This window comes from Notamacropus eugenii, chromosome 1 (assembly GCF_028372415.1).
Source record: "Notamacropus eugenii isolate mMacEug1 chromosome 1, mMacEug1.pri_v2, whole genome shotgun sequence".
In the NCBI taxonomy this organism is placed as follows: domain Eukaryota; kingdom Metazoa; phylum Chordata; class Mammalia; order Diprotodontia; family Macropodidae; genus Notamacropus; species Notamacropus eugenii.
This window is the reverse complement of record NC_092872.1, coordinates 2,350,239-2,371,991: the sequence shown is the minus strand read 5'-3', so window position 1 is coordinate 2,371,991 and position 21,753 is coordinate 2,350,239. Positions and strand designations below refer to the sequence as shown.

At 45.8% G+C, this 21,753-nt stretch overlaps 1 protein-coding gene across 1 annotated transcript; it reads right to left on the bottom strand.

Annotated features, from left to right (window-relative positions):
• Window positions 1–1,566: 1,566 nt before the first annotated feature.
• Window positions 1,567–15,887, bottom strand: WDR82 (WD repeat domain 82). The gene is made up of 9 exons (XM_072650235.1): window positions 15,349–15,887; window positions 13,951–14,048; window positions 11,231–11,297; window positions 10,262–10,361; window positions 8,280–8,396; window positions 7,525–7,680; window positions 7,153–7,222; window positions 5,350–5,492; window positions 1,567–3,287 (listed from the first exon to the last, which is right to left on the bottom strand). Exons 1-9 carry the CDS (start codon window positions 15,507–15,509, stop codon window positions 3,258–3,260), a joined length of 942 nt encoding a protein of 313 aa, XP_072506336.1. The 5' UTR covers window positions 15,510–15,887; the 3' UTR covers window positions 1,567–3,257.
• Between the last annotated feature and the right edge of the window lie 5,866 nt (window positions 15,888–21,753).

Here is a 21,753-nt window from a genome sequence, read left to right as displayed (position 1 = left end):
TTTTGTCTACCGGGCCATAGAAGATTTGGGGTTACTATAGGCAACCTTTGAAATAAAAAAAACTCCACTTCAAGAAATGACAGCTGGGGAAGAAGCTGTCATTAAAGAAAACTTAATCATGATCCTTGGGAAAAGGGCGAATGAGATATGTCATAATTTTAAATATTTCCATTAAATGTTAAATACATGGACCAAGGCAGGCTCCAGTGCAAAGCAGAAATGCCCCTCTCTCCAAATCATCACAAGAAAGCTTTAGAATACTGCATATTTTGTCAGATGAAGTGTTGGCTGTTTTTGCTAAACTTCTTTTTAATGTAATTTTTTGAGATGTTTAACTCGGCAGAAGAAAAATTCCTGTGTTCTTATCTGTGCGCTTAACTTCTCAAGTCACTTCCTCTACCAATGCATTCTAGGTACCCAGGTAGCCAGCAATGAGTTCCAATAAATTATCACTGTGGACACCCAAAGTCCAAAGTAGCGTGCCTTTGCCTATCTTGTCCCTTCACTTAGCTTTGGCCTCCTACTTTTCCCAGCATCACAAAAACGGTCAAAGATCAAAATGCCAGAGAAATGCAAATTACTTCCAACTATGCCCTAAATTCCCCCAGAATGAGTTAGTGTCTCTAAGGGCTCATTTACCAGTTGCATAGGAAAGGACATATTTAGGTTATGGGGTTGGTAGCACTGATTAGGATTGGCCAGAGGCCATAAAAAAGGGTTTTTAGTGTCATAGGTTTGAAAAATGAGAAAAAGTGGGGGATGCAGTGGGGTGTTTGGGGTAACTTATGGATGTGCTGGTGGGCACACTTGGCTGGGTCTTAGTGACCACAAAAATATATCCCCAACAGTATTGATAAATACTCTGGAGTGGGAAGAGTTGACCTTACAAAAATAGCATGTTTATTTGGTTGGCAGGCCTAATTCTCACCAAGAGCTGGTAAGAATTCTTTCAACTCCACTTCCCACGCCCAGCCTGACTTCTTCTGAAACATGACACAGAACTCAGGGCCTCGCAGCTTTCCCGGCCTCTACACCTTGTTCCATGGGCACCCAGTGATTTCCCCTAAAGCTCTCATTCTACTGTTCTTTAGTTCCTCCCAATCACCGATGTGTGGTGGCATGAACTGGTCCTCTCCATCCCCAAAGCAAGTAGACATCACCATCGTGACACAAACAGAGCTATCTCTGTACTGTACCTTTCATCTAACTGTCTGAAGCAAGGGGAAAGAACCATTATGTCTTGTTGAAGGGACATCAAGCAATGAAGGCAGTATATCAAGCAATGGAGGCATGCTCCCTTGTTAATAAACAAAACTAAATAAATTATGATTCCAGAACTATTAACCTCACCCCATGATTTTCTACTCAAACCTGGTGATTCAAGGACAGTGCATTTGCTTTTTAGAAAGCCAATCCACACTGCCTTCTGTAGCACACATGTATGGCTTATGAATGTCTCTCAGCTGCAGTGTGCCCCTCCCAATCTAGCCCTAAAGAAGTAGTACGGCAGGCTTTTCCACCAGACTGACTTCTACCCTTTAAAAAACACTCCCCTCAACACAGGAGGAACATAACTTTCTCTTCTTATTGAGCCCTAAAGGAATGCAAAGAACACAGATACAAGCACAAGTGTGCACAATATAATTAGCACATAGGCTATTTACAAACTGATACCACTGGTTTGGGAATCACAATTTCTGAGACATTATCATGCAGAGTGACTTTTGTTCACACCACATGCGCAAAGACAGAACGGGCTAAAGTACAACAGGGACTAATACTGGAGAGGGTTCCACTATAAAGACTTGGAAAATACAGAGGAGTCGCTCTTGTGAGCTCGCCAAGTGATCACCCGAAGGAGCCAATCAATGGTCTCCAGGCTAGGCAGTAACCGTGCTTGTTTACTACTAAAAAACGGAAAAAGAAAAAGAGGAAAAACTTTTGAACACTTGTGGCAACACTCTCAGGCAGAAAAGCGGGCAGCTCCTCAACTCCAAGGCGAAAGCACTCTTCCTGTGGCCCAGCTAAAGAACGGACAACACCAAGAATCAGGTGAGAACCAGACTATTGTACTAAAGCCTGTTGTTACAATGTGTAGGGTTTTGTTTTAAAACCAAAGTGCACACACAGAGCTGAAATGTAAAATAAGAAAAAAGTCATATAAAAAGACACTAACAAAAATACAAGCCCAGAATCAGCTTTGTGGGCTTTGGGTGGCTGGAGAGGCGGGGAGGGCTGTCTGCGGGGTATTTACAGGTTGGTTTTTTGTTTTTTTGGTGGGGGAAGGAGGGTAGGGGAAAGAAAGCATCAGTGTAAACAATTTGGACTCATTCCACAATACTGGCCCACATGAAATAGTTATTGATTTCTAAAGTAAAAAAATAGGCTCCCACCCCCCACCCCCTCATAAATATGTACACACAAAAGATCATCGGACAGAGACAACCTGACTGTATCCCAGCTCAGCTGCCATTTGCTTACACAGGGCTGGCCCCCTGTCTGCTCTGGAGGTAAGCCTCCTCGACTACTCGAGGCACTTGATCTGTTACCTCTTCACGTCTCCCTGGCCTCTCTACGCTCCCCACGTCACCGAGAAACAGACTGGACCAGACTTGAGTTAGCCTCACAACTAAGTCCACACCTGGCACCCTCACCCTAACGGTCTGCAGAGTTCTTGCAAACCAACACCTTACATAGCTCTGTCCTTCCCTCTGTACCCTAGGACATCTGAACTGATTACTTTTAAACTTTTGGCACAGAAGAAACATGATGGCTATGAATTAAAGCCACAACAATACTGGGAAAATTCAATCATGACACATGCAGAGGGAAAAGGGGAAACTGCACTAGTACCTCAAAACCAGAACTAGATTTCCATGCATTTATGGGGACAGGGTGCAGGAAAGAAAACATGTGGAGTCAAGATTTTATAGGCTCCCTATACATTCAAAAGAGGAGGCTATGCCAAGGGTCCGCACTGATGCTCATGAGCCTGACACAGCTCACCCTTCGGGAGGAGCTTGATACAGGCCACAACTAGAAAATCTGGATCCAACTTCAGGTCTGCAGCACCGAGAGTCCTTTTGAAGGAATGCAGCAAAGGAGGTTTTTTTTTTAAAAAGGATGTATAGTGATGTCCATGAGAAGGGCTGGGCAGAAGGATGCTTCAGGTCAGGAGAACAACATAATTCCAATCCTCAGTCCCTTCACTCCTCTTAGTGGCTGCCCTTCAATGTGCAGACGCTGCTGACAAATGATCAGTCATCAATGGTAGGCAGCCAGAATGCCTAGAAGGAAAGGAAAATGATTTTAATTCTAAGCAAAGCAGGATAGACAGTATAAACTTTCTATGTTTAGGACCAAAGGTTTCTGCAAAGCACGAGGGAAATGGATAAATCTGAATCTTCAGCACCTTATTTCCCTTGATAAAGTAAGAAGGGGGGCCTACATGAGATCCCCAACAGTACTGAAATTCAAGGATGGTTTTGGAAAGGAAAAACATATTATATTTGCAATACAATTTAAGCATCCCTATAAAGGAGGTCTGCTAGTCCAACTTCATTTTATATTTAAGGAAACTAGGCCCAAGAAGGGAAAGACTCTTGTGTAAGGTCATACAAATAACAAGTGAAAAGAATCAGGATCCAAAACCCTGTATCTGGGCAGGGCAAGAGGTGGCAATAGGTGTGGAACACATTGACTCTGTTATCCTGTCTTCACTCATCATGAGTATTTATTAAGCACCTACTATGTGCCTAGCACTGTAACATATATAGGAGGATACAAAGCCAAATAATGAAAACAATCTCCACACACAAGGAGCTTGTTTACATTCTAATGAGGGCCACAAAAAGAATATATGCCAATATACAAAGCAGTGGACAGACTTGAAAGTAGGGCTTTGGGGGGAAGAGGAGAGAAGGAGAGGAACAGGGAAAGTTTCACACAAAAGATGTTGCTTCAACAACATCTTACAGAAACTAGAAATTCTGTAAGGAACACAGGGAAAGGCAGTTTGGCTCCATCGAAGAGTACAAGAGGGCGAATGATAGTCACTAAATTAGAAAGGCAGGTTGGGGTCCAAACTTTCAAAGCTAACCAGAGGAGTTCCTATTTGATCATAGAAGCAATGGGAAGTCACTGGAGGCAAGTAGCAGAGTGACATGGTCCAATCTACATTTAAGGAAAAACACTGGCAGCAGGAGGGAGGTTGCAGTAGTAAAGACTTGAGGCAAGAAGAGAAAAATCAGGGGGCTGTTACAATAACGTTTGTGAGAGGTGCTGAGGGCCTGAACTAAGGTGCTGTTAAGAGTAGAAGGATATAGTAGGGCAGGGGTGGGGAACCTGTGGTCCTAAAGTCACATGTGGCCCTCTAAGTGCAACTCTTTGACTAAATCCAAATTTCACAGAACAAGTCCCCTTAATAAAAAAATCTGTTGTGTAAAACTTGGAGTCAGTCAAAAGGCTGCACCCAAGGACGTAGGAGGCCACAGGTTCCCCACAAATTAGAGGATGCTGTGATGGTAGAAATGTCAGGATTCACCAACTTACTGGATTTGTGGGGTGAGGGAAAGGTAGGACTTTAATATTAAGGTTACAAATTTGGAACTGTGGTATAACAGAAAGTACAGAACTGGAAGTCAGGAGATCAGAGTTCTAATTCTCCCTCTATCACTAAACTCTGAGGAAGTCTGCTTCCTCTTTTGTAAAAGAAAAGTGTTAGACTACACGAGATCCCAACAGTACTGACATGCTAGGAATTTTGGCAAGGAAAAACAGACAAATATTGTCATAGAGTAAATTCTGTAGTAAAAACCTATGCCCTGTTTTCCCTCCCTCCCCAATTCAGTTTATAGGTAGATGTGGGAATAAGAACTAAACTGCAGAGGAACTATTCTGTTCTAATACTGTGGGAAAGGAAGAATTTTCCTTGAAGTCACTAAAAGTTTAGCAGTTAGAAGTTTCTAGGGATCAAAAGAGCAGAGAGAAAGAACTCAATCTTGGACTGGGGATATACGACTGAACTAAGGAAGACAGAATGACAAAAGGGTAAGGTTTCAGGAGCCTTCCTACCCTTGGAGAGGTGATACAAGGAAGCCAGGTACCCAACTCCTTGATAGCTTGAATCGGCTTAATGTGAAACTATATATAAAACACATGGACAAAATAACACATGTACAAGAGCTGTGAAGCAGGAGACACTGGGGAAGGAGGGTACCATAAAAAAACAGAAGTAAAGCAATAAATCCCAATCCCAGGGCCAGTATTTTTGGGGGAAGACCTATTCTTGGGACCCAGCAGAAATCTTGTTTGGAACTCCCTTGAAGCGGTGCACTTTGCTATACTTACCATGTTAGAACACGCACTGGCAAAGGTCATGAACTTGGGATTGAATTGCAAACAGGTAATGGGGCCAGTATGTTTCCCATCCAACACAGCCACCTTTATGCCACTTTCTCCATTCCAGACATGAATCTTACCATCATCAGAGCCTACAGATGAGGAATAAAAAAAAGAAACAGCATGAAACTCAAGATACAGAGCACGGGAAAAACACAGAGAACAAAACCTTCAGAAATCCTAGTCAGAAGCCTCATTTTTTAAGTGTAATTCCGTGGTGAAAATGCAGAAAAGTCAGTCAAGGAAAGGAGTGCCTCATTAGCTTTCTTGGTATTTTCAGTCTCTACAAGGGAGGGATATTCAATTGCTAGAAACAACTAAAAAATTGCATCTGAAAGGGAACATGATATCTATTATCTTTCTTACTTCACTGACTGGAATGATACCTCCTTTTTATGCTGAATACTTTACATTGCTTGAAGATATTATTGAAGTATACAATCTAGTACTATCCCTAAGAGCTGTTATCACGCTTCTACCCAGCTAGGAAATTGGGCTTAATAGAATAAGCAGCACTGATAAAATCCATATTCAATTTATCTCTATGCAGCTGTAGCAAAATGGAAGACAAGTATGATACTTCAGGTGTCTCCAAAACCTTAGTGTTGCTAACAGCTTAAAACGGCACTAAGACTTAGGGGATATGCTATATTTTGGCTTTCAGATACTATATTCTATTATGAACATGTTAGCTAATTCTTATTAACTGGCAAATGGTTGAGAACAAGTAGTAAGTTAGATTTTTCCAAACTTCAGAGCTTGTAGGTAAAACACTGGCACCAACTTGGGCAAAGATCAAATTTTTCTTTAAAAATCCGCTATCCAGTGAATAAGACTAGCATCCCAAATGTGGGTCTTGGGACAGCTAACTTTTCTTGAGAGTTCTAGGCCGACACTGTCAAATGTTTTGGTTGGATATCCCAAAAGCACTGGAAACAATTCCAAGAAACGACTTCCTCCATCATTACCCCACAACCTCTTCTCTCCTAAACCTCTCTACATTTTTGAAGGCACTATCCACCCTTTCTATCACATAGGTTTAGAACCCTAGAGTTTTCACAGACCGGGGTTCTAAACCATTTTTGTGCTACGCATCCTCTCAGGAGTCTGGTAAAGTTACTGGAGCCCTTCGTCAAATAATGTCTATTAATGCATAAAATACATCAAATTACAGCAGAAACCAATTATACTGAAAAAAGTTATCATAAGATTAAAAACAAGTTTACGAGTGTCATGTTAAGATCCCCTGGCTTCACTTTAATCCACGCCTACATAAGAATCCTCCCTAAAACAAATCTATCTGAAAGTAACCATTCAGGTTTTGCTCTAAGACCTCTGGTGAATCCTGCCCCTAGGGCAGTCCATTTCCTTCTGGGCAGCTGTCAGGACTTTCTTCCTTACAGTAAGTTTAAATCAATCTCTTTGCAGTTTCCATTCATCAATCTTCATTTTGCCCTCTGATACAGGACAAATATAGTTGTTAAAGAGACCTGGAGATAATTATCATGTTCCTCCCACCCACATCTTTTCTAGGCTAAACACCTGAAACCTTATCATCGTCCTAGCTAAAATTCAGTGCATGCCCAGATCTGTTCATAATACTTCAGATGTGGTCTGATCAGCACACAAAACATTTCCATAAATGATTATTAATATCATTTTAATAATTAGTGCCAGACTACTAGAGAAAATAATGCTGAAAGTTTCTAAGTCAAAGTTACAAAAACCAAAAAAAATGAGTAAATATCTTACCAATCATAATAAACTGAGAATCTGGAGTGAAGGAGGCTTCCAATGTGACAGCTTTGCTGTTGTTATACCCCTAAAATAGAAGGACAAAAATCACTGTTTTCTTGTAATAGACTTAAAACAAACCAAAAAACCCACCAACAGCAGTCAGCTCTAACTATAATCACCATCCAGGAAAGCTGAACTTCTTTCTCTTGACCTCCACTCCCACCTCCTGCCTCTGCCCAGTCATTTACAATCCATGTTCTAGGGACATGAGGTGAAGGAATAGGGCTCGTACTCTCCACAATCCAGCTAACAAAAGGCAGCCAACTCACCTCTCAAGAATACGGCTGGAGAGAAAACAAGTCTGCAATTTCAAGACTTTAAACTTACCCCAAACGTATGCATGACTGCTCCCTTAAATGCATCAATCAGGCGGATGAAACTGCCATTGGTAGATATGAGGATGAGTTTACCATCATTGCTGAACTTTAAGCCTGTCCACTCAGAGTTCCTGTCATACTGCATTTTGAAAGTAGCAAACGGCCCCTTCAAATGGAAAAAGAAAGGCAGATTCAGAAGGTAACATGGGAACACCAAAATGACTTTTGATAATGAACCCTTAGCTACTTAAATTTCTTTCTGGCCAACAACTTGTATTTACGTAGTTCTTTATAGTTCACAAAGCACTTTCCTCTGTGAGCTAGCAAACAGAAACATAAGCCCCATCTTACGCCGATATTATGAGATAAGCCAACTGTCACTTAGAGGGCAGAAATGGACGCAGAAAAGCTGGGTTTGTATTAGGTCTCCCCAATGGACCAAAGGGCTTTTTAAGGGTGAAAAAAGAGAGTACATCTTATATGTCCTCTTGCCCAACATACACAAAATAACCTAGACAAGAGTTAAAATCCAAATTTTGGAAAGTCACACAAGTTCCCGATAGCAGGTACTTGATGGTGGGCCAAAACAAGAGAAACTGAATCAGAGTCACAAAGGAAGGTGCATATATTAAAATAAGTTAGCATTCGCTACTTTAAAGAATCATTCTTTCACAACTAAATTCTGCTATCCTCCTCTAACTACTTTCAGACCTCACCCTAAACATAGGAAATGTTGGAACAGAATGAAAAATATCAACATATTACCTTATCAAATGAACGAAGGTCATAAAGTTTAACCATTTCAGAATTGACGCCAGCAGCAAAAATTAACCCTTCTGGGTCAAAAGAACAAACAGGTTTTCCTTGAAGATGCATTAGACCCTATGAGAAGATGATAGACATTTTAAGAATCCACAGGAAGTTATTTTGCTCAAATTAATGAAGATCACAGACCCATGGGGCACACTATAGTCCCCCTGGATAACATTTGAGATTTGGGGAGAGGTAAATAGGAGTTACACACTCAAGACCTGAAATTCATTCTCTTTTATAGAATGAAGAACATGCTTAAGAACTTTAGGCAGGTTACCAAATACAACTGGAATTGAACACAATCAGGATATTGATCCTAGGTTCCTGGAAACCTCAACTGAGAAAATGCGCACTGATGGGACATAGCATACTGTGCAATCCATACTGGGTTTGGAATCTTCTTCCTTGTTACCAGTTCTAACCATAATCATCATCCAGGAACCTCAAAATGAGGTTGCCATTGTTGTGAGAATTTCTAAAATTTTCTTTTATCACTCAGGACAAAATTCTGAGCGTATTCAATTTCCTGGTAAAAGCTAGCAGTTAATAATAAAAGGAGTCTCTCAATTTCTCAAGTCAGTCAAAAGACCACAAGACAGGGCTTACGAATCTTCACATAATTTTGGGAAGTACAAGAGAACAAAGAACAGGAAGCACAAAACAATTATGACTGGTTACCAAGTCTGAAATCTGATAGATGATAGAAAGCAACACGATTGGATGAAAATCAGGAATGCAGAAATAGCAGCAGCCCCTCCTTCCATCTTGTTGCTATGGAAAGCTCATTGGTGGTGTCCACCTGCATGTCTAACAGGCCAAACTTTCTTGAAGGACAGCCAGCTTTGCAGGAATAACAGACTTCCTGGCACCCACTTGCATCTTGCAAGGCTTGTTAGTGAGATAACAGATCTTCCTTAATCGTACATGGCAGTAAGATGTTTAGAGACAATATATTTCTCTGAAGTAAAGTTTGTAGGACAGCTTAGTTCAGAGAAGAAAGCCGAACTTCTGAACTTATTAAGTCAGATTCAGGCAGTGGCTCAGGCAATCTGACAGCACATGATGGGGATACAGAACAGAATCAATTACAAATGAAAATTAGAATCAATTTAATTTTCTTAGGACTTAAGGCCATTCCTCCTGCAAATTTTGGTTAACTAAAAGTCTGCCTTCATATCAGCCTCACAGACTGAAACCTACCTTATAGTACGTAAAAATTTACTTAGAGCCTTAAAAAGTTCTTAGGTAAGAAGTCAGAGGAAAAAATCTCAACTATCCCTGACTCCTTGGCAACATGTAAATCCTCCTCCTTCATCAGCTCGAACTCTTTAAATATAGTTTAATCTGTAACTTGACTGGGCTTACCTACAGACTTTGTTTGATGAAGTTGTTTCCACAGAGGATACATGAGATTATGACTCTTCTTAGGTATGCTCAATTTTTATGATAATGAAGGAAATATGTGATTATGGATCTACCTTTTTTTTAACTTTTATAGTCTAAGAGGAACGTACAAGATCACAGTATGTAAAAGCACTATTTATCACTCTAATTTTGCCTATAAGAAAGATGGTTAGAATCCTAAAGACTGCTCACTTTCTGAGTCTGAACCTATGCTTGCATAATAATAAAACCCAGGTTTAGTTTACCTTTATAATTTCTAGATTGTGGTAACTATACATTTGGTAGCAGTTACCCACCACATTAACTCAGAGAAGAGATATTTCTCCTATCAACCAATATACCAGGCAATATAAATTTTGCTTAAGATTTAAAAAAAATTCTGAAACTTAAGAGAAATAATTCCCTAAAGTCTTCTGACTCAAAGTCAAGTTCCAAGGCAAACTGCACCAAATAATGTATTAAAGTCTATAGTTCCATCAAAGTTCTGATTAACGGCAGACTACTGGGACCTGTCAATCCTCATGACTTACCTGGCAGTTAGGAGATCGAAGATCCCAGAGTCGGATGGTTTTATCCAAGGACCCAGAGATAAAGGTGTCATCTATTGGTGACATGGACAAGGCTACCACCCTGAAATACATCCAAGACAAATGCAATTCATGGAAAAAAGGGGAGAAGTCAATGTAAACAAGCCCCAAATCATTGTCAGAGTCAATCTAGCATCCTTCCCCAAGACCTACAAACCCACTACAAACAGAGCAAAGAACAAGATGAAGATGATACATATCAGTGCAAGCTCTTTTAGTGTCAAGAACTACCTTCACACACACTTTGGGCAGAGACAAGCAAAGTCATGAGATGTTAACTTTAAAAAAGCAATGCCGTGTAATTCAGGAATACACACGCTCATGAACACCTAAGCTTTTAAAATTTCTGACCCTGAGCAAGTTGTTTAACATCTCTCAATGTCCTCATCTGTAAAGGGAGATAACAACAGCAACTACCTCCCAAGACTGTTATAAGGTTTGAATGAGACCATGCACACACGCTCACGCATGCGCACACACGCTCACGCATGCGCACACACGCGCACACACGCACACTCACACAGTTTTATGTAAAATTTAAAGCAGTTAGTAAATGCTAGCTTTTATTATTTATCTGTATTAGTGACACATGGAGAAATATCTTCCAGTCACAGAAAATCCCACCAGCTTTGAGGTTTTGAAATGAACAGGTATACGTACACACAAAGATTAAAAAAAAACACAACACTCAATAAGAACAGCTTCTCCAGTTCAGACGCTGGACATGCACCCATTATGTTACGTGTCCTCAGTGTTTCAGAAGACACTGCTAAACGCTGAAGACTAGCGAAGAACCAGAAAGCACACAAGGGGAATAAATGGCTTTTTTCAAACTAAAGGACAACTCTTCCCTACTTGCTTCACTAGCCCAAGAGCTCTGCAAGAATGCTGCCCACTTCTTCTGGGTCTTACCTCTTGTTGTGCCCGGGGAAGTAGCGGATGTATTTGTTATCATGCAAGGACAGGTAGCGGATTGTATCTGAAAGCACACAAAGTACCAAAACAATATCCTCGGTCAGCTAAGAAGTTTCTGGGCCCTATCTTTGCAATCTGAAAAAGATGCAAAACTAATTCATGGTCAGACAACGTAAATTCTTTTCAAAAACTGGCATCTTGTTTCCACATGTCTTCATCCATAAATATTACCTCCTCCAAAAGGTTGCCCTGTTAGCATAGAACAGGGGAGAAAAGTAGCTCAGACAAACTAGCCAAAATATCCACCCAGACTGACCACAAATATATGGCTTCCACCCATAGGCGCAAAGAAGTGAGAGAGCACATTTGCCCATCTTGATCAAAAGACTCTCAAGAACATAAAAATGTCAAGCAAAACTTCTGAAATGCTAGGATATGGGAGGCAAGAAAAGGAGTTTGACTGAATTTCTCATTTACAAAATTCTTGGCAAATAAAACCGATAGCATTTGGCATAGAGTTCAAAAAAATAATTTATTTCCCAGCCTTTGCTTCTGGAAATTAAGTTGGATGTTCTTAGATTAAAAAAGATTCATCCAAACATTAGCTACTATGTATAAATTCTGGCACAAAACATTTGCTTTTCTTTTTTTCTTTTTTAAAGAAAAAGATTCATGTCAAAATTGAAAAGGACTTTAGAAGATGACTCGGTCCAAATTTGTCCCTTTAAAGAGAAAGACAGAAGAAAACTCCTAGCCAAATCTATAGCAGAATCTGAATTAGAACCATGGTTCTCAGACTCTCAATAGTCTTTCCCCAAGACTGACTTCTAGTTTTTCTTAGTTTGTTCCCAGACAGGCTGTGAAAGCTAAGTTTGTGTGAGGGACTCAATCTTTTTAAGATTCATAAATCAAACTAGGCTTCATCAAAAGTAAATCTAATAAAGCACAAGTTTTCAGCCTTACAGGCCTTAAGACTGTGTAAGTTTCTGAATACACAAACAACTTGAATGCCTGTTGATTCACTCCAGACTCTTCTTACTTTCTCAAAAGAAACTTAGTATTAACCATTTTTAAAGCAATTATCAGGCTGTGACGCCCACCAAAGCATTACTCCTAGAAATGTTTGTGGGAAAGTATGCATATCCTTTGATATAACAAGTCCCCTTCACTTAAAAAACAGAAAAGGAGTGAAACGCTGCAAAGAAGATCGATGAGTCACAAGAGTCCCTTAGGTGAACAGTAGTAACGACGGACAACCGGTGAAAAGGTCTCTAGGAAATAACAGTCTGGAAAAGATACTCAGAAACAAGAGGAAGAAAAGGACCCAGCGCAATGGAATAGAAGGCCATTTGAATCTCATGACCAACCATGGGAAAAAGTGATATCTTGAAAGGATTTTCATTATAATGTCCTTATGTTTCTAAATATTTCCACAACTGCTTGATCAGCGCTGTCTACTTATAAGCTATGTGACAAAGAGCTAGGCCTAGGACCTATGTTATAATCTTGACTCAGCAAGTACAATGAATTTAAGGACTAGCGATATTTTCAGTACTTTTACCTACCCACAAAGAATCATTAGATCCTTTTCCTGTTAGAAAGAGAGTTACCTGGTTTCACAGAGGAAGGCAGGAAGACCGTCCTCATGCTCTGCTACAAACCATTGTTGGTGGCAGCGCTCTGTCCCTGGCAAGGCAGTGGCCTGTACAGTTATCTCCTGTACCGGGTGGTATCATAGACCCTCAAACTGTACAAACTACTACCTCAGCCTGGAATCAGGCAGAAGGAAACGGGTTGAGGCTGGAGCTCTTCATGAAGAACAGGGGGGAATTAGGGTGACAAGAAAGGCAGCATCCTTAAAGTACAGAACCAGCAAGGTATCTTCTTTAACTTGGAGCCTAGATAAGAAGTTTTACGCCCATGTCTCCTCATTGCATATAAGGAGGATTTTCAAATCAGGAGAAAAAAAAGCCCAAGAGGAAAAACTTCCAACTTTTTTTAGCTTGCAATCAACATATTTGCTGTGAAGTGAATCCTAGTTATTAGCTCCACCGCACTGGCTACACTATTTACGTATTTAGAAGACTACCGTAGATCACTAGATCAATTTATATACAGAAAAGTCTCCTAAAAATGACACTCCCACCCCCTCAGGAGGAAGCAGATTTACAGGTATGACTAAGACAGCAATTTCACCAACTCTCATTCAGTGACGCGCTGGAGCTAACCAGCAGACTGGCTAGAAGCAGAAATAGTTAGGACGACCAAATACTAGTCGGTCATTGTAATGGGGAAAACCTACACGAAGTGAGAAAGCTGAACTGAGACCAGCCTGCCCGTTACAGAAAACCCTCAGAAGCTTCATCATCAGTTAAGACAAACCGCCCAATCCCAGAGGACTCGAGTCTACAGCTTCAACTGCGATCAAACAGGATCAAATTCAGGCACAATTTAAGTCCCCCTAAGAAAAAGGACACGGCGCCAAGAAAGGCCCAGCCGTCCTTCCGACGGAAGTTCCCCCACGTTAAGGACACGGTGGCAGGCACACCAAGCGCCGTTACCGCGTGCGCATCAACTGCCCTGGACGCGCCCTCTCCCGCCTGCCCTGGGCGTCAGGCAGCTCCTCATCCCGTCTGAAATGACCCTATCTCGGACTCCTCCGGTCCGGGCCTCTCTGACCCACTTCACGCGAGGACCCGCCGCAGGCGCTCACTCACCGTCTATCTTGTTGGAGCTGTACACGACGGTGTTGGCCGCGTGCGTGTAGCGGATGAGGTCCACCCCGTACTTCTTACTGTACAGCGTCCTCTTGGGCCTGCGGAGACACGGAGGGAAGAGCCCCGGGACGGGACGTCACGCGCGGCCGGCTCGGCGGGAGGGCGGGGAGGGGGCGCGGCCCAAACAAGCCTGCCCGGCGACGCCACCCGAGCCCCGAGCCAGCAGGCCCCGCAGCTCCCTCCTTTCAGGGGGCGCGGCCCCTCGGCCCGCCCCTTACCCAGGTTTCGGGGTGTCAGCACCGCACGCTGACACCGGCCCGGTGACCCGGCCGGGCGGATGGCTCCTCAGCACGCCGGCTCCGGGGCTCCGGGGCTCCAGGCTCGGTTCCGCCCCGAGTCCGGCCCGCTGAGCCTGACCAAGGGGGGCACGCCCGGAGGTCCGGCCCACACTTCCGAGAGGCGGCACCGGCCGGGTCGGGCTGGGACCCCGGGGAGCCCGAGGGGCCGCGGCAGCCTGACACGCGTGGGAGCGGCGCTCTCCGCGCCCGGCCGGACCGGGCTGAGGGCTGGCTTCCCGCGCGGGTCCCGGCCCCCACGACACCAGCCCCGCGTGGGCCCCGGGACGCCCACTCTGGGCATCACAGCGTCTTCAGATCAGGAATTCGGGGTCCTGCAGCGTCCAGGGGGGAGCCTAGGGGGAGCGGGGCTGCCCCCCAACCCCGCCCCGGGGGCGCCCCTCTCGGACACAGCTCCTGAGCCTCGCGGGGGGCACCGCGGGGGGGGGGGGGCCTCTGCCCTGCGGGGACGTGTCAGACCCACGTCTCGGGACAAAGCCGTCCTTCGCGCCTCGGTTCCGGGGAGCCCAGACCCCTTCCCCGGGCTCCACAGAGGAGACGCGGCTGCTACAGGGCGGAAACCCGCGGGGAAAGTTTAAATTCCACGCCGAGCCCCAGACGCCCACGGGCGGCAGAGAAGCCCCGGGGTTCACTCGAGGTCACGGGCCGGGGCACGGGTGGCCGGCGGGCGGGCGTCTGCCCCTGCCCAGAAGGCGCCCAGAAGTCACGGCCTCGCTCCCACAAACGCAAGCGGGAGAGCTCGGACCCGGGGCCGTCCCGCACGGGGCCGTCCCGCACGGGGAGCGCCCCGTCCTCCCCGCGCTCCCCACGCGCCGCTCCTCGCTCGGGGGCCGCCAACAGGGGCCGCAGGACGGGTGACCTTGGCCCGGTCCCTCGCCCCGCGCCCCCCCCTCTACCCCGGGACGCGCGGCTCTTTTGTTCCCTCTCCCGCACTTGGGGCCCTCCCCGTGGGAGCGGGTGGGCCGAAGCGCGCGTGTCCGCGCCGCACGCCGGGGGCCGCGCGCGGGAGGGGAGGGCAGGGCGGGGGGGAGGCCGCACTCACTTGCCCTCCTGGCAGTCGTACAGCACGATGGAGTCGTCGTCGCTGCTCGAGATGACCGTCTCGCCGTTGGGGCTGAAGTCGAAGCAGTTGATCTTGTCCGAGTTCTCCCGGAACACCTTGGCCACGCGGAAGCTCCGCAGCACGATGTCCGTCAGCTTCATGGCGCCGGGGCCCGGGGCGGGGAGCCGGGGCGGCGGCGGGAGGGCGGCCGCGAGGGCCGGGGCAGGCCGGGGCGGGGCCCCGGGGAGGCGCGGCGGCGTCCGGGCACACGGGCCGGCCGGCTCGCTGTCCGCTCCTCGGCTCGCTCCTCGGCGTCCGCGGCGTCGTCCCTCGGCCTGGGCCGCGAGGCTGCTTCTCCGGGCTCCTCAGGGCAAGCCGGCGCGGCTCCGGCTCATTGTGTCCGCCATCTTGGGGCGAGAGGCAGAAGCAGGGGGCGCGGGGGCGCGGAACCAGCGCCGCCGGCGTAGTGCACTGTGGGAAAGGAATCAGGCAGGGGGAGGGCTCGCGCGGGCGGGGGGCGGCGGGGAGAGCAGGGGGAACCGATGCGCCGCGGCGCCTGCCGGGATCGTCGAAGGGCGGGGGCGGGGCGGTGACGTCACCGTCCCGGGAGCCGACTTCCGTGGGGCCTCGGTGTCGGTCTCGGGTAGGCCCGCCCCCTAGCGCCGCGGGAGGGGGGGAGGGGAGGAGGGGAGGGGGGGAGGGGGGGAGGGGAGGAGATGCCCTCCCGGGGGCTCCTCCTCCCAGCCCTGGGTGCCCACTGAAGGGATGGGGCCCAAGGGCCAGCTCCGGCTGCCTGCCCCTCCCCCCGCTGTGCCAAGGGCCCCGCGCACGTGGGTGAAATCGGTTTTCTAGGATTTCCTACACGCTTGGCATTCCTGCAAAGGGCTATGGGAGGGTTGTTTATTGCTGCCCCGAAGGACTATGGGAAATTGCCTTCTCCAAGCAGAACAATGAAGGAACCCCTGCCCCTCTTGGGGAGGAATTGCCCCGCCGGCCTGTTCCTTGTATTTACCTCCTAATTCCGTCCCCTCGGCCACGGCGTGCCTCAGGGGGCTGGGAAGCAAGGCGTGCCGGGTAATTCTTCCGCTCAGTGAAGTGACTTACCCAAGGTCAGCTGGCGGAGCGCCACGGCGTGCCAGGCCCCCTGCTGGGCACACACACGCGCGCGCGCACACTCTCTCTCTCTCTCTCTCTCTCTCTCTCTCTCTCTCTCTCTCTCTCTCTCTCTCTCTCTCTCTCTCTCTCTCTCTCTCTCTCTCTCTCTCTCTCTCTCTCTGAAGCGGGCGCTAGAGAGGGGGCTTTGCCAGGTCAGCTGGGCAGGGAGTGGCACAAGCCGGACCCCAGGAGCTTCTTATTGGCATGTTCTGTGCCCCAGGCCCTGCCCCATTCCAGAGAGCCGTGCCTTATGACAAATAGTACTTTCACATGGGGGGAAAGCACCCCTGATCAGTACAGTGGAGCAGTCTAAGAAAAGCGGGGTGCTAACGCTCGGGCCGCCCGCCGCCATGGGAGGTGGGGGCGGGGGAGGGGCCTTCTCCCGTGTCCCGTGTGCCCTTGTTTCTTTGCATGTGTTGTTTCCTTTCCATAACTGCCGGGACCGTGCGTGTTGTTGTCCTGGCTCTGCTTCCCTGCCCCCGTCGGCGTAGACGGCTCTGCTGGGGCTTCTTACCGGGCAGTGCTGTGCCCTTGGTGACCACAAGAAGGGCTGCGTGTCCTGGGGTGTGGGGGCTCGTTCTTCCTGACGGCCCCTTGGGGTGCCCTCAGCGAGGGAGCCTCTGGTTCCCCGGGCACAGGTGTCTGTGCCAGCCACGTGTCAGTGTGCCTGACATCCGTCCTGGGCACTCGTGTCTGTCTGTACAGCCTCAGGCTGTCTGGCATCCACTCCTCTTAGTGCCAGTGGTCTGGAGCATTGGCATGTGGCTGTAAACGTTCTGCATCCTTCTGAGAGCCGCTGGTGCCCTTTGTCACTTACCCACTGAGACACAGCCTTTAGCCTTAGGGAGAGGTATTGATCGCTTAGGTGTCTTGGACGCTGAACCCTTATCGGAGAAATTGGGATAGAAGGTTTTCCCCTGGTAGGATCACCTCCCTTCTCACCCTCCCACAGTAACGCCATTTAGAAGCTTTTCAGCTATCTGTCTTATCCTTTATGATGACTTACAAACTTTATGTATGTAGTGAAAGTCATAAATTATGTATTATTTATTTATACATACTTAGATTTATAATCTCCTCTCCCTCTGGGTGATCAGGGCCGCATCTCTCAGCCCTGGAAGTCCTTTGCTCTTCACCTGGCATCCTGTTGCTTCTCCTAGGGCACTGCAGTCTCAGCAAGGCCTCTGACAAAGTCTGCCACCCATCAGTAGGTCAGGGTCTTCCTGCAGGAAGGTTGATGGCAGTGTGCCCGCAGAAACGCGTCCTTGGCCGCATTCTGGTTAACGTTTTTATCAGTCTAGAGATACAATTTGTTCAGTGCAACATTGATACAAACCTGTCATTTGGATACATGCATGCGTAAGTATCCAAAGTAATCTCAACGGTTCTCAGCAATGGCCAAGCAGATACAAACTGGATTTAACAAGGACAAATAGAAAGTTCATTATCGTAGGATCATAGCTTAAAGCTGGAAGGGACATGAGAAGTAATATAGCCCAGTTCCCTTAGTTCATAGAGGAAGAAACTGAGGCATAGGGATTTGCTCAGTCACCTAGGTAGTAGTTGGCAGAGCTAGGATTCAATCTCAGTTCTGTAGCTAACAGCGAATGCTATCTCAGGCTATAGTAAGAGATGGAGAGTTTTCAGAATGAGCCGGTGAATGGGACTACGTACTCTTCCTATCTAACCACATCTGGACTTCTGGATTACACTCTTCAGTTGTGGGCATAATATTTTAGGAAAGACATAGACGAGGTGAAACTCTTTCAGAGCAGGGCAGTCAAGATGATGAAGGAACAGGAGAGCATGCCATATAAAGTTTGACTGAAGGGATTGTTTAACCTGGAGAAGGGAAAACTGGGGGGGGGTACTAGGGGAATAACTCTTCAAGTATTTAAAGAAGCTTCATATGGAAAAAGGATCAGAGTTTTTTCTGTCTGGTCAATTTTGTGTCCATGTGCAAGTATGATAAGCATATAGGCATATAATGCCTTAATCGAAATTATTCTCTGTTAAATAACCCAGAATCAAACACAAGTCCCTGGAGTACTCTCCTGGAAACTTCCTTCCACATTGACATCAAACCATTAATAAGTCCAGCCGTTCTTTAAAGGATCTTAAATGCCAGAAAGAGGAGTATGTATCTTATCCTAGAGGCAACAGAAAGTCACTTACTTCCCGAGTAAGGGGATGGTGTGGTCAGACCTGTACTTTATAAATAACGATTTGGCAATATACTCCCCTGTGGAGGACAGATTGGAGAGGGGAGAGACTGCAGACAGGGAAGGCATGTATAAACTATTACAAAATCCAGTTGGGAGGTGATGAGCACCTGCATTACGGTGTTGTTCATGGACAGGAAAGGATGGATGTAAAAGGCAGAATGAATGAGACTGGGAAACTGAGGAGATAAGGCATGAGAGTACAGTGCACAGGATGACTAAAAGATTATCAAGCTAAGTGGCCATGGAAATTAAGAGAAAGGGAAAGGATATGCTGCAAAAACATAAATACTGTTCGGATGTGGGAGGCAGGGGGGAAGGAACAGCTGATGATTAATTCAATGTTTTGAGTGTGGGTGACTAGGAGGATGGATAGTAGCACCATTAAGAGAAATAGGGAAACGGGGAAGATGTTGACTTCAGTTTGGGACTTTTTGAATTTAAGGTGCAGAGAGGAGTTGGAAATGTCCTTTGGGCAATTAGATCTACAGGACCAGAGCGGAAAGAGCTTATGGCTGAAAGCATATGTTGAAAGAGTCCTTGGAAGTAATTGAGATCTTTGTGAGAGTGTATTATAAAGGGAAAGGAGGGCTTCAGCTGAAGTCTTGGTGAATACACACACTTAGTAAATTGGAGGAGGACAGTGAACTAGTGCTAGTGAAAGAGATAGAGGAGCAGCCAAAAGAGAAAGAGGAAAACCAGAAGAGGAGAACTCTGATACCTTCTGATAGAAGAACTCTGGTATCTTTACTTTGTCGGGTGTAATAGAAAGGATATATTTTAAAGGTCTGTTTCCAAAGGGAAAGAGGGAAAGTTGAGCATTAAGAAACAAAGCTAAAAACTGATGAGAGAGAAATCTCTAAAGTTTCTGGTTTGAAAATTATTGAGGTAAAATGTGCAATAATATGTAATGCCTTGAATCGACTGGACCCTTAGCAGATAAATGGTTGTTGGATATGCTTCCCTCTTAAGGAATTCTTATACTTTATCGTTAGCTTTTTACCTTCTTAGCTTTTACCTTTAGCTACTAAAATTTCACTATTAAGGCCAAGAAAGTCATAATTTCTTGAAGCTATAAACCATGGAAATGAGTCCTTTATTTTACTTTGCAAAGCTGAAGTGCTTGAACTGAGAGGAGAAAAAAAAAGCAGTGGGATGATGGTGAATCATTTCAGTTACAGAAATAAGGCAGCCGCACAGTTCATCTGTGAACCCTACAGAAAAGTAGTAGAATAGTTTGGGATTTTCCTAGAAGAAGCAGATGACATCATACTGTCTCCCGCCCACACTAAGGAAAAGTGTCTGATTTTATCCTGGGTAGAGACCGTTAAAGAGCAGAAGTCTTTTCTTTAAACAGTGTTCTTATCACAAGGGGGCCTAGATGACCTACCCAGCAACTGCTTCAAAATCCTAATTATTTCTGTCTCTCATTTCCTCTTTCCTCTCTCCAATCCATCCTCTATAATATTGCCAGACTGATATTGCCAAAATGAAGAGACTTTGTCCCTTCCCTTCTTCAGTGGTTCCCTATGGTCTCCAGGATAAAATAAAAAATCTCCAGCTTGACATCTTTATCAGATTAGGCCTGGTGGTCTTGAGACCATCTTAAAGGAGGCTGTAGCTTATTGAATTGAATTGAAACTCCAGCATAGTCTCTGGGCAACATTTTTCCCAGGAGCTTTGAAGAATCATGTTTGAGCGAAACTTGATTGGATATCATCCTTCAAAAATACAAAAGCAGAGAAGAGAAATCGTTCCATCCCACTCGGCCCAGCTGGGCTTGAAGTCAGGGAGACCTGAGTTCAAAATCAGTCTTGTTTGACCTTGGACAAGTCCCTTAACCTCTATTTGCATTGGTTTCCTCATCTGTAAAATGGCCGTAACAATACCACCTACCTGCAGGGTTGTTGTGAAGGTCAAATGAAATATTTGTAAAGGTCGTATGTGTCCAGCACGTAGTAAGTGCTATATAAACATTAGCTGTTATCTTTATGATTCCATGTCCAGTATTCTGAGTCATTTATCAACAAGTACAGTGGCCCCCTAGCCCCTTTCTACATGGTAGGAAGGCTGACAAAAAGAAGTCTTGGGACAAAGCTGTTCCTAGATTCTGATGCCAAGTCAACACTCACAGTGAAGAAACCTTCAATGAGAGCTGCCTTAGTCTTTTTTTTTGGAGAGTGGGTACAGTGCTCCACATGTCTGTATCAACCAAGGTAAGTGCAGAGACAGCCTTAATGAATATGCATTTTGTCAACCAAAAGATTTCACTGGCAAGGCTGAAATTGCCTTGGCCAAACAATGTAGTATATTTAGAATGGCATTTCATTGGGAACACCCATCTAGGAGGAAAGCTCTAGTTTGGACCTGCCGGAGTCACCCACTGCCTCCAATAGTGTAGTCATCCCCAGAACTGCCCGACCACTAGGGGGCAGCGCTTCAGAAGCCCTAAGTGGCCATTCCAAATAGGAAATCAATAATAAGGATGGCAGAAAAGTGTGCTGGAGCAAGTACTAGAAGTGGAATGTCAGCCAGAAGAGGGTCGTGTTGCTTTAGAGTCTACTATGAACCGTTAGAAAATCCAGAGGCAGCACTATATCTAGGGAATTTCTTGTATTTATCTTTTCTTGGAGTCTTCTGAGAGTGCCAGCTTGCCAACATCCTTTCTAAAATGTGAAGTCCAAATACTCCAGGTGGGGTCCGAGCAGACAAGGCTCTGTGCCCTAATTCTGTGATTGTTCAGCTGTTTCAGTCATATCTGACTCTTTGTGACTGCAGTTGGGGTTTTCTAGATAAAGATCCTGGAGTGGTCTGCCATTTCCTTCTCCAACTCAATTTACAGATGAGGAAACTGAGATAAACAGGGTTAAGTGATTTGCCCAGTCAGACAGCTTGTGTTTGAGGCTGGATTTGAACTCAGATCTTTCTGATTCCAGGCCTGGCACTCCATCAGCTGCCCCATGTGCTAATTTGGGATTAGGGATATATCTTAATAATAGCATAGAACCTGTGGTACCTCATAGAACTG

Bases quoted from the DNA above. Each gene is read 5' to 3' on its own strand.
- WDR82 (XM_072650235.1), bottom strand. From the start codon at position 15,509: ATGAAGCTGACGGACATCGTGCTGCGGAGCTTCCGCGTGGCCAAGGTG. The intron at 8,397-10,261 runs GTAAGTCATGAG...ATCTTCTCATAG, and splicing joins TTCGATCTCCTAACTGCCAG to GGTCTAATGCATCTTCAAGG. The intron at 7,681-8,279 runs GTAATATGTTGA...TTCCATTTGAAG, and splicing joins ACCTTCGTTCATTTGATAAG to GGGCCGTTTGCTACTTTCAA.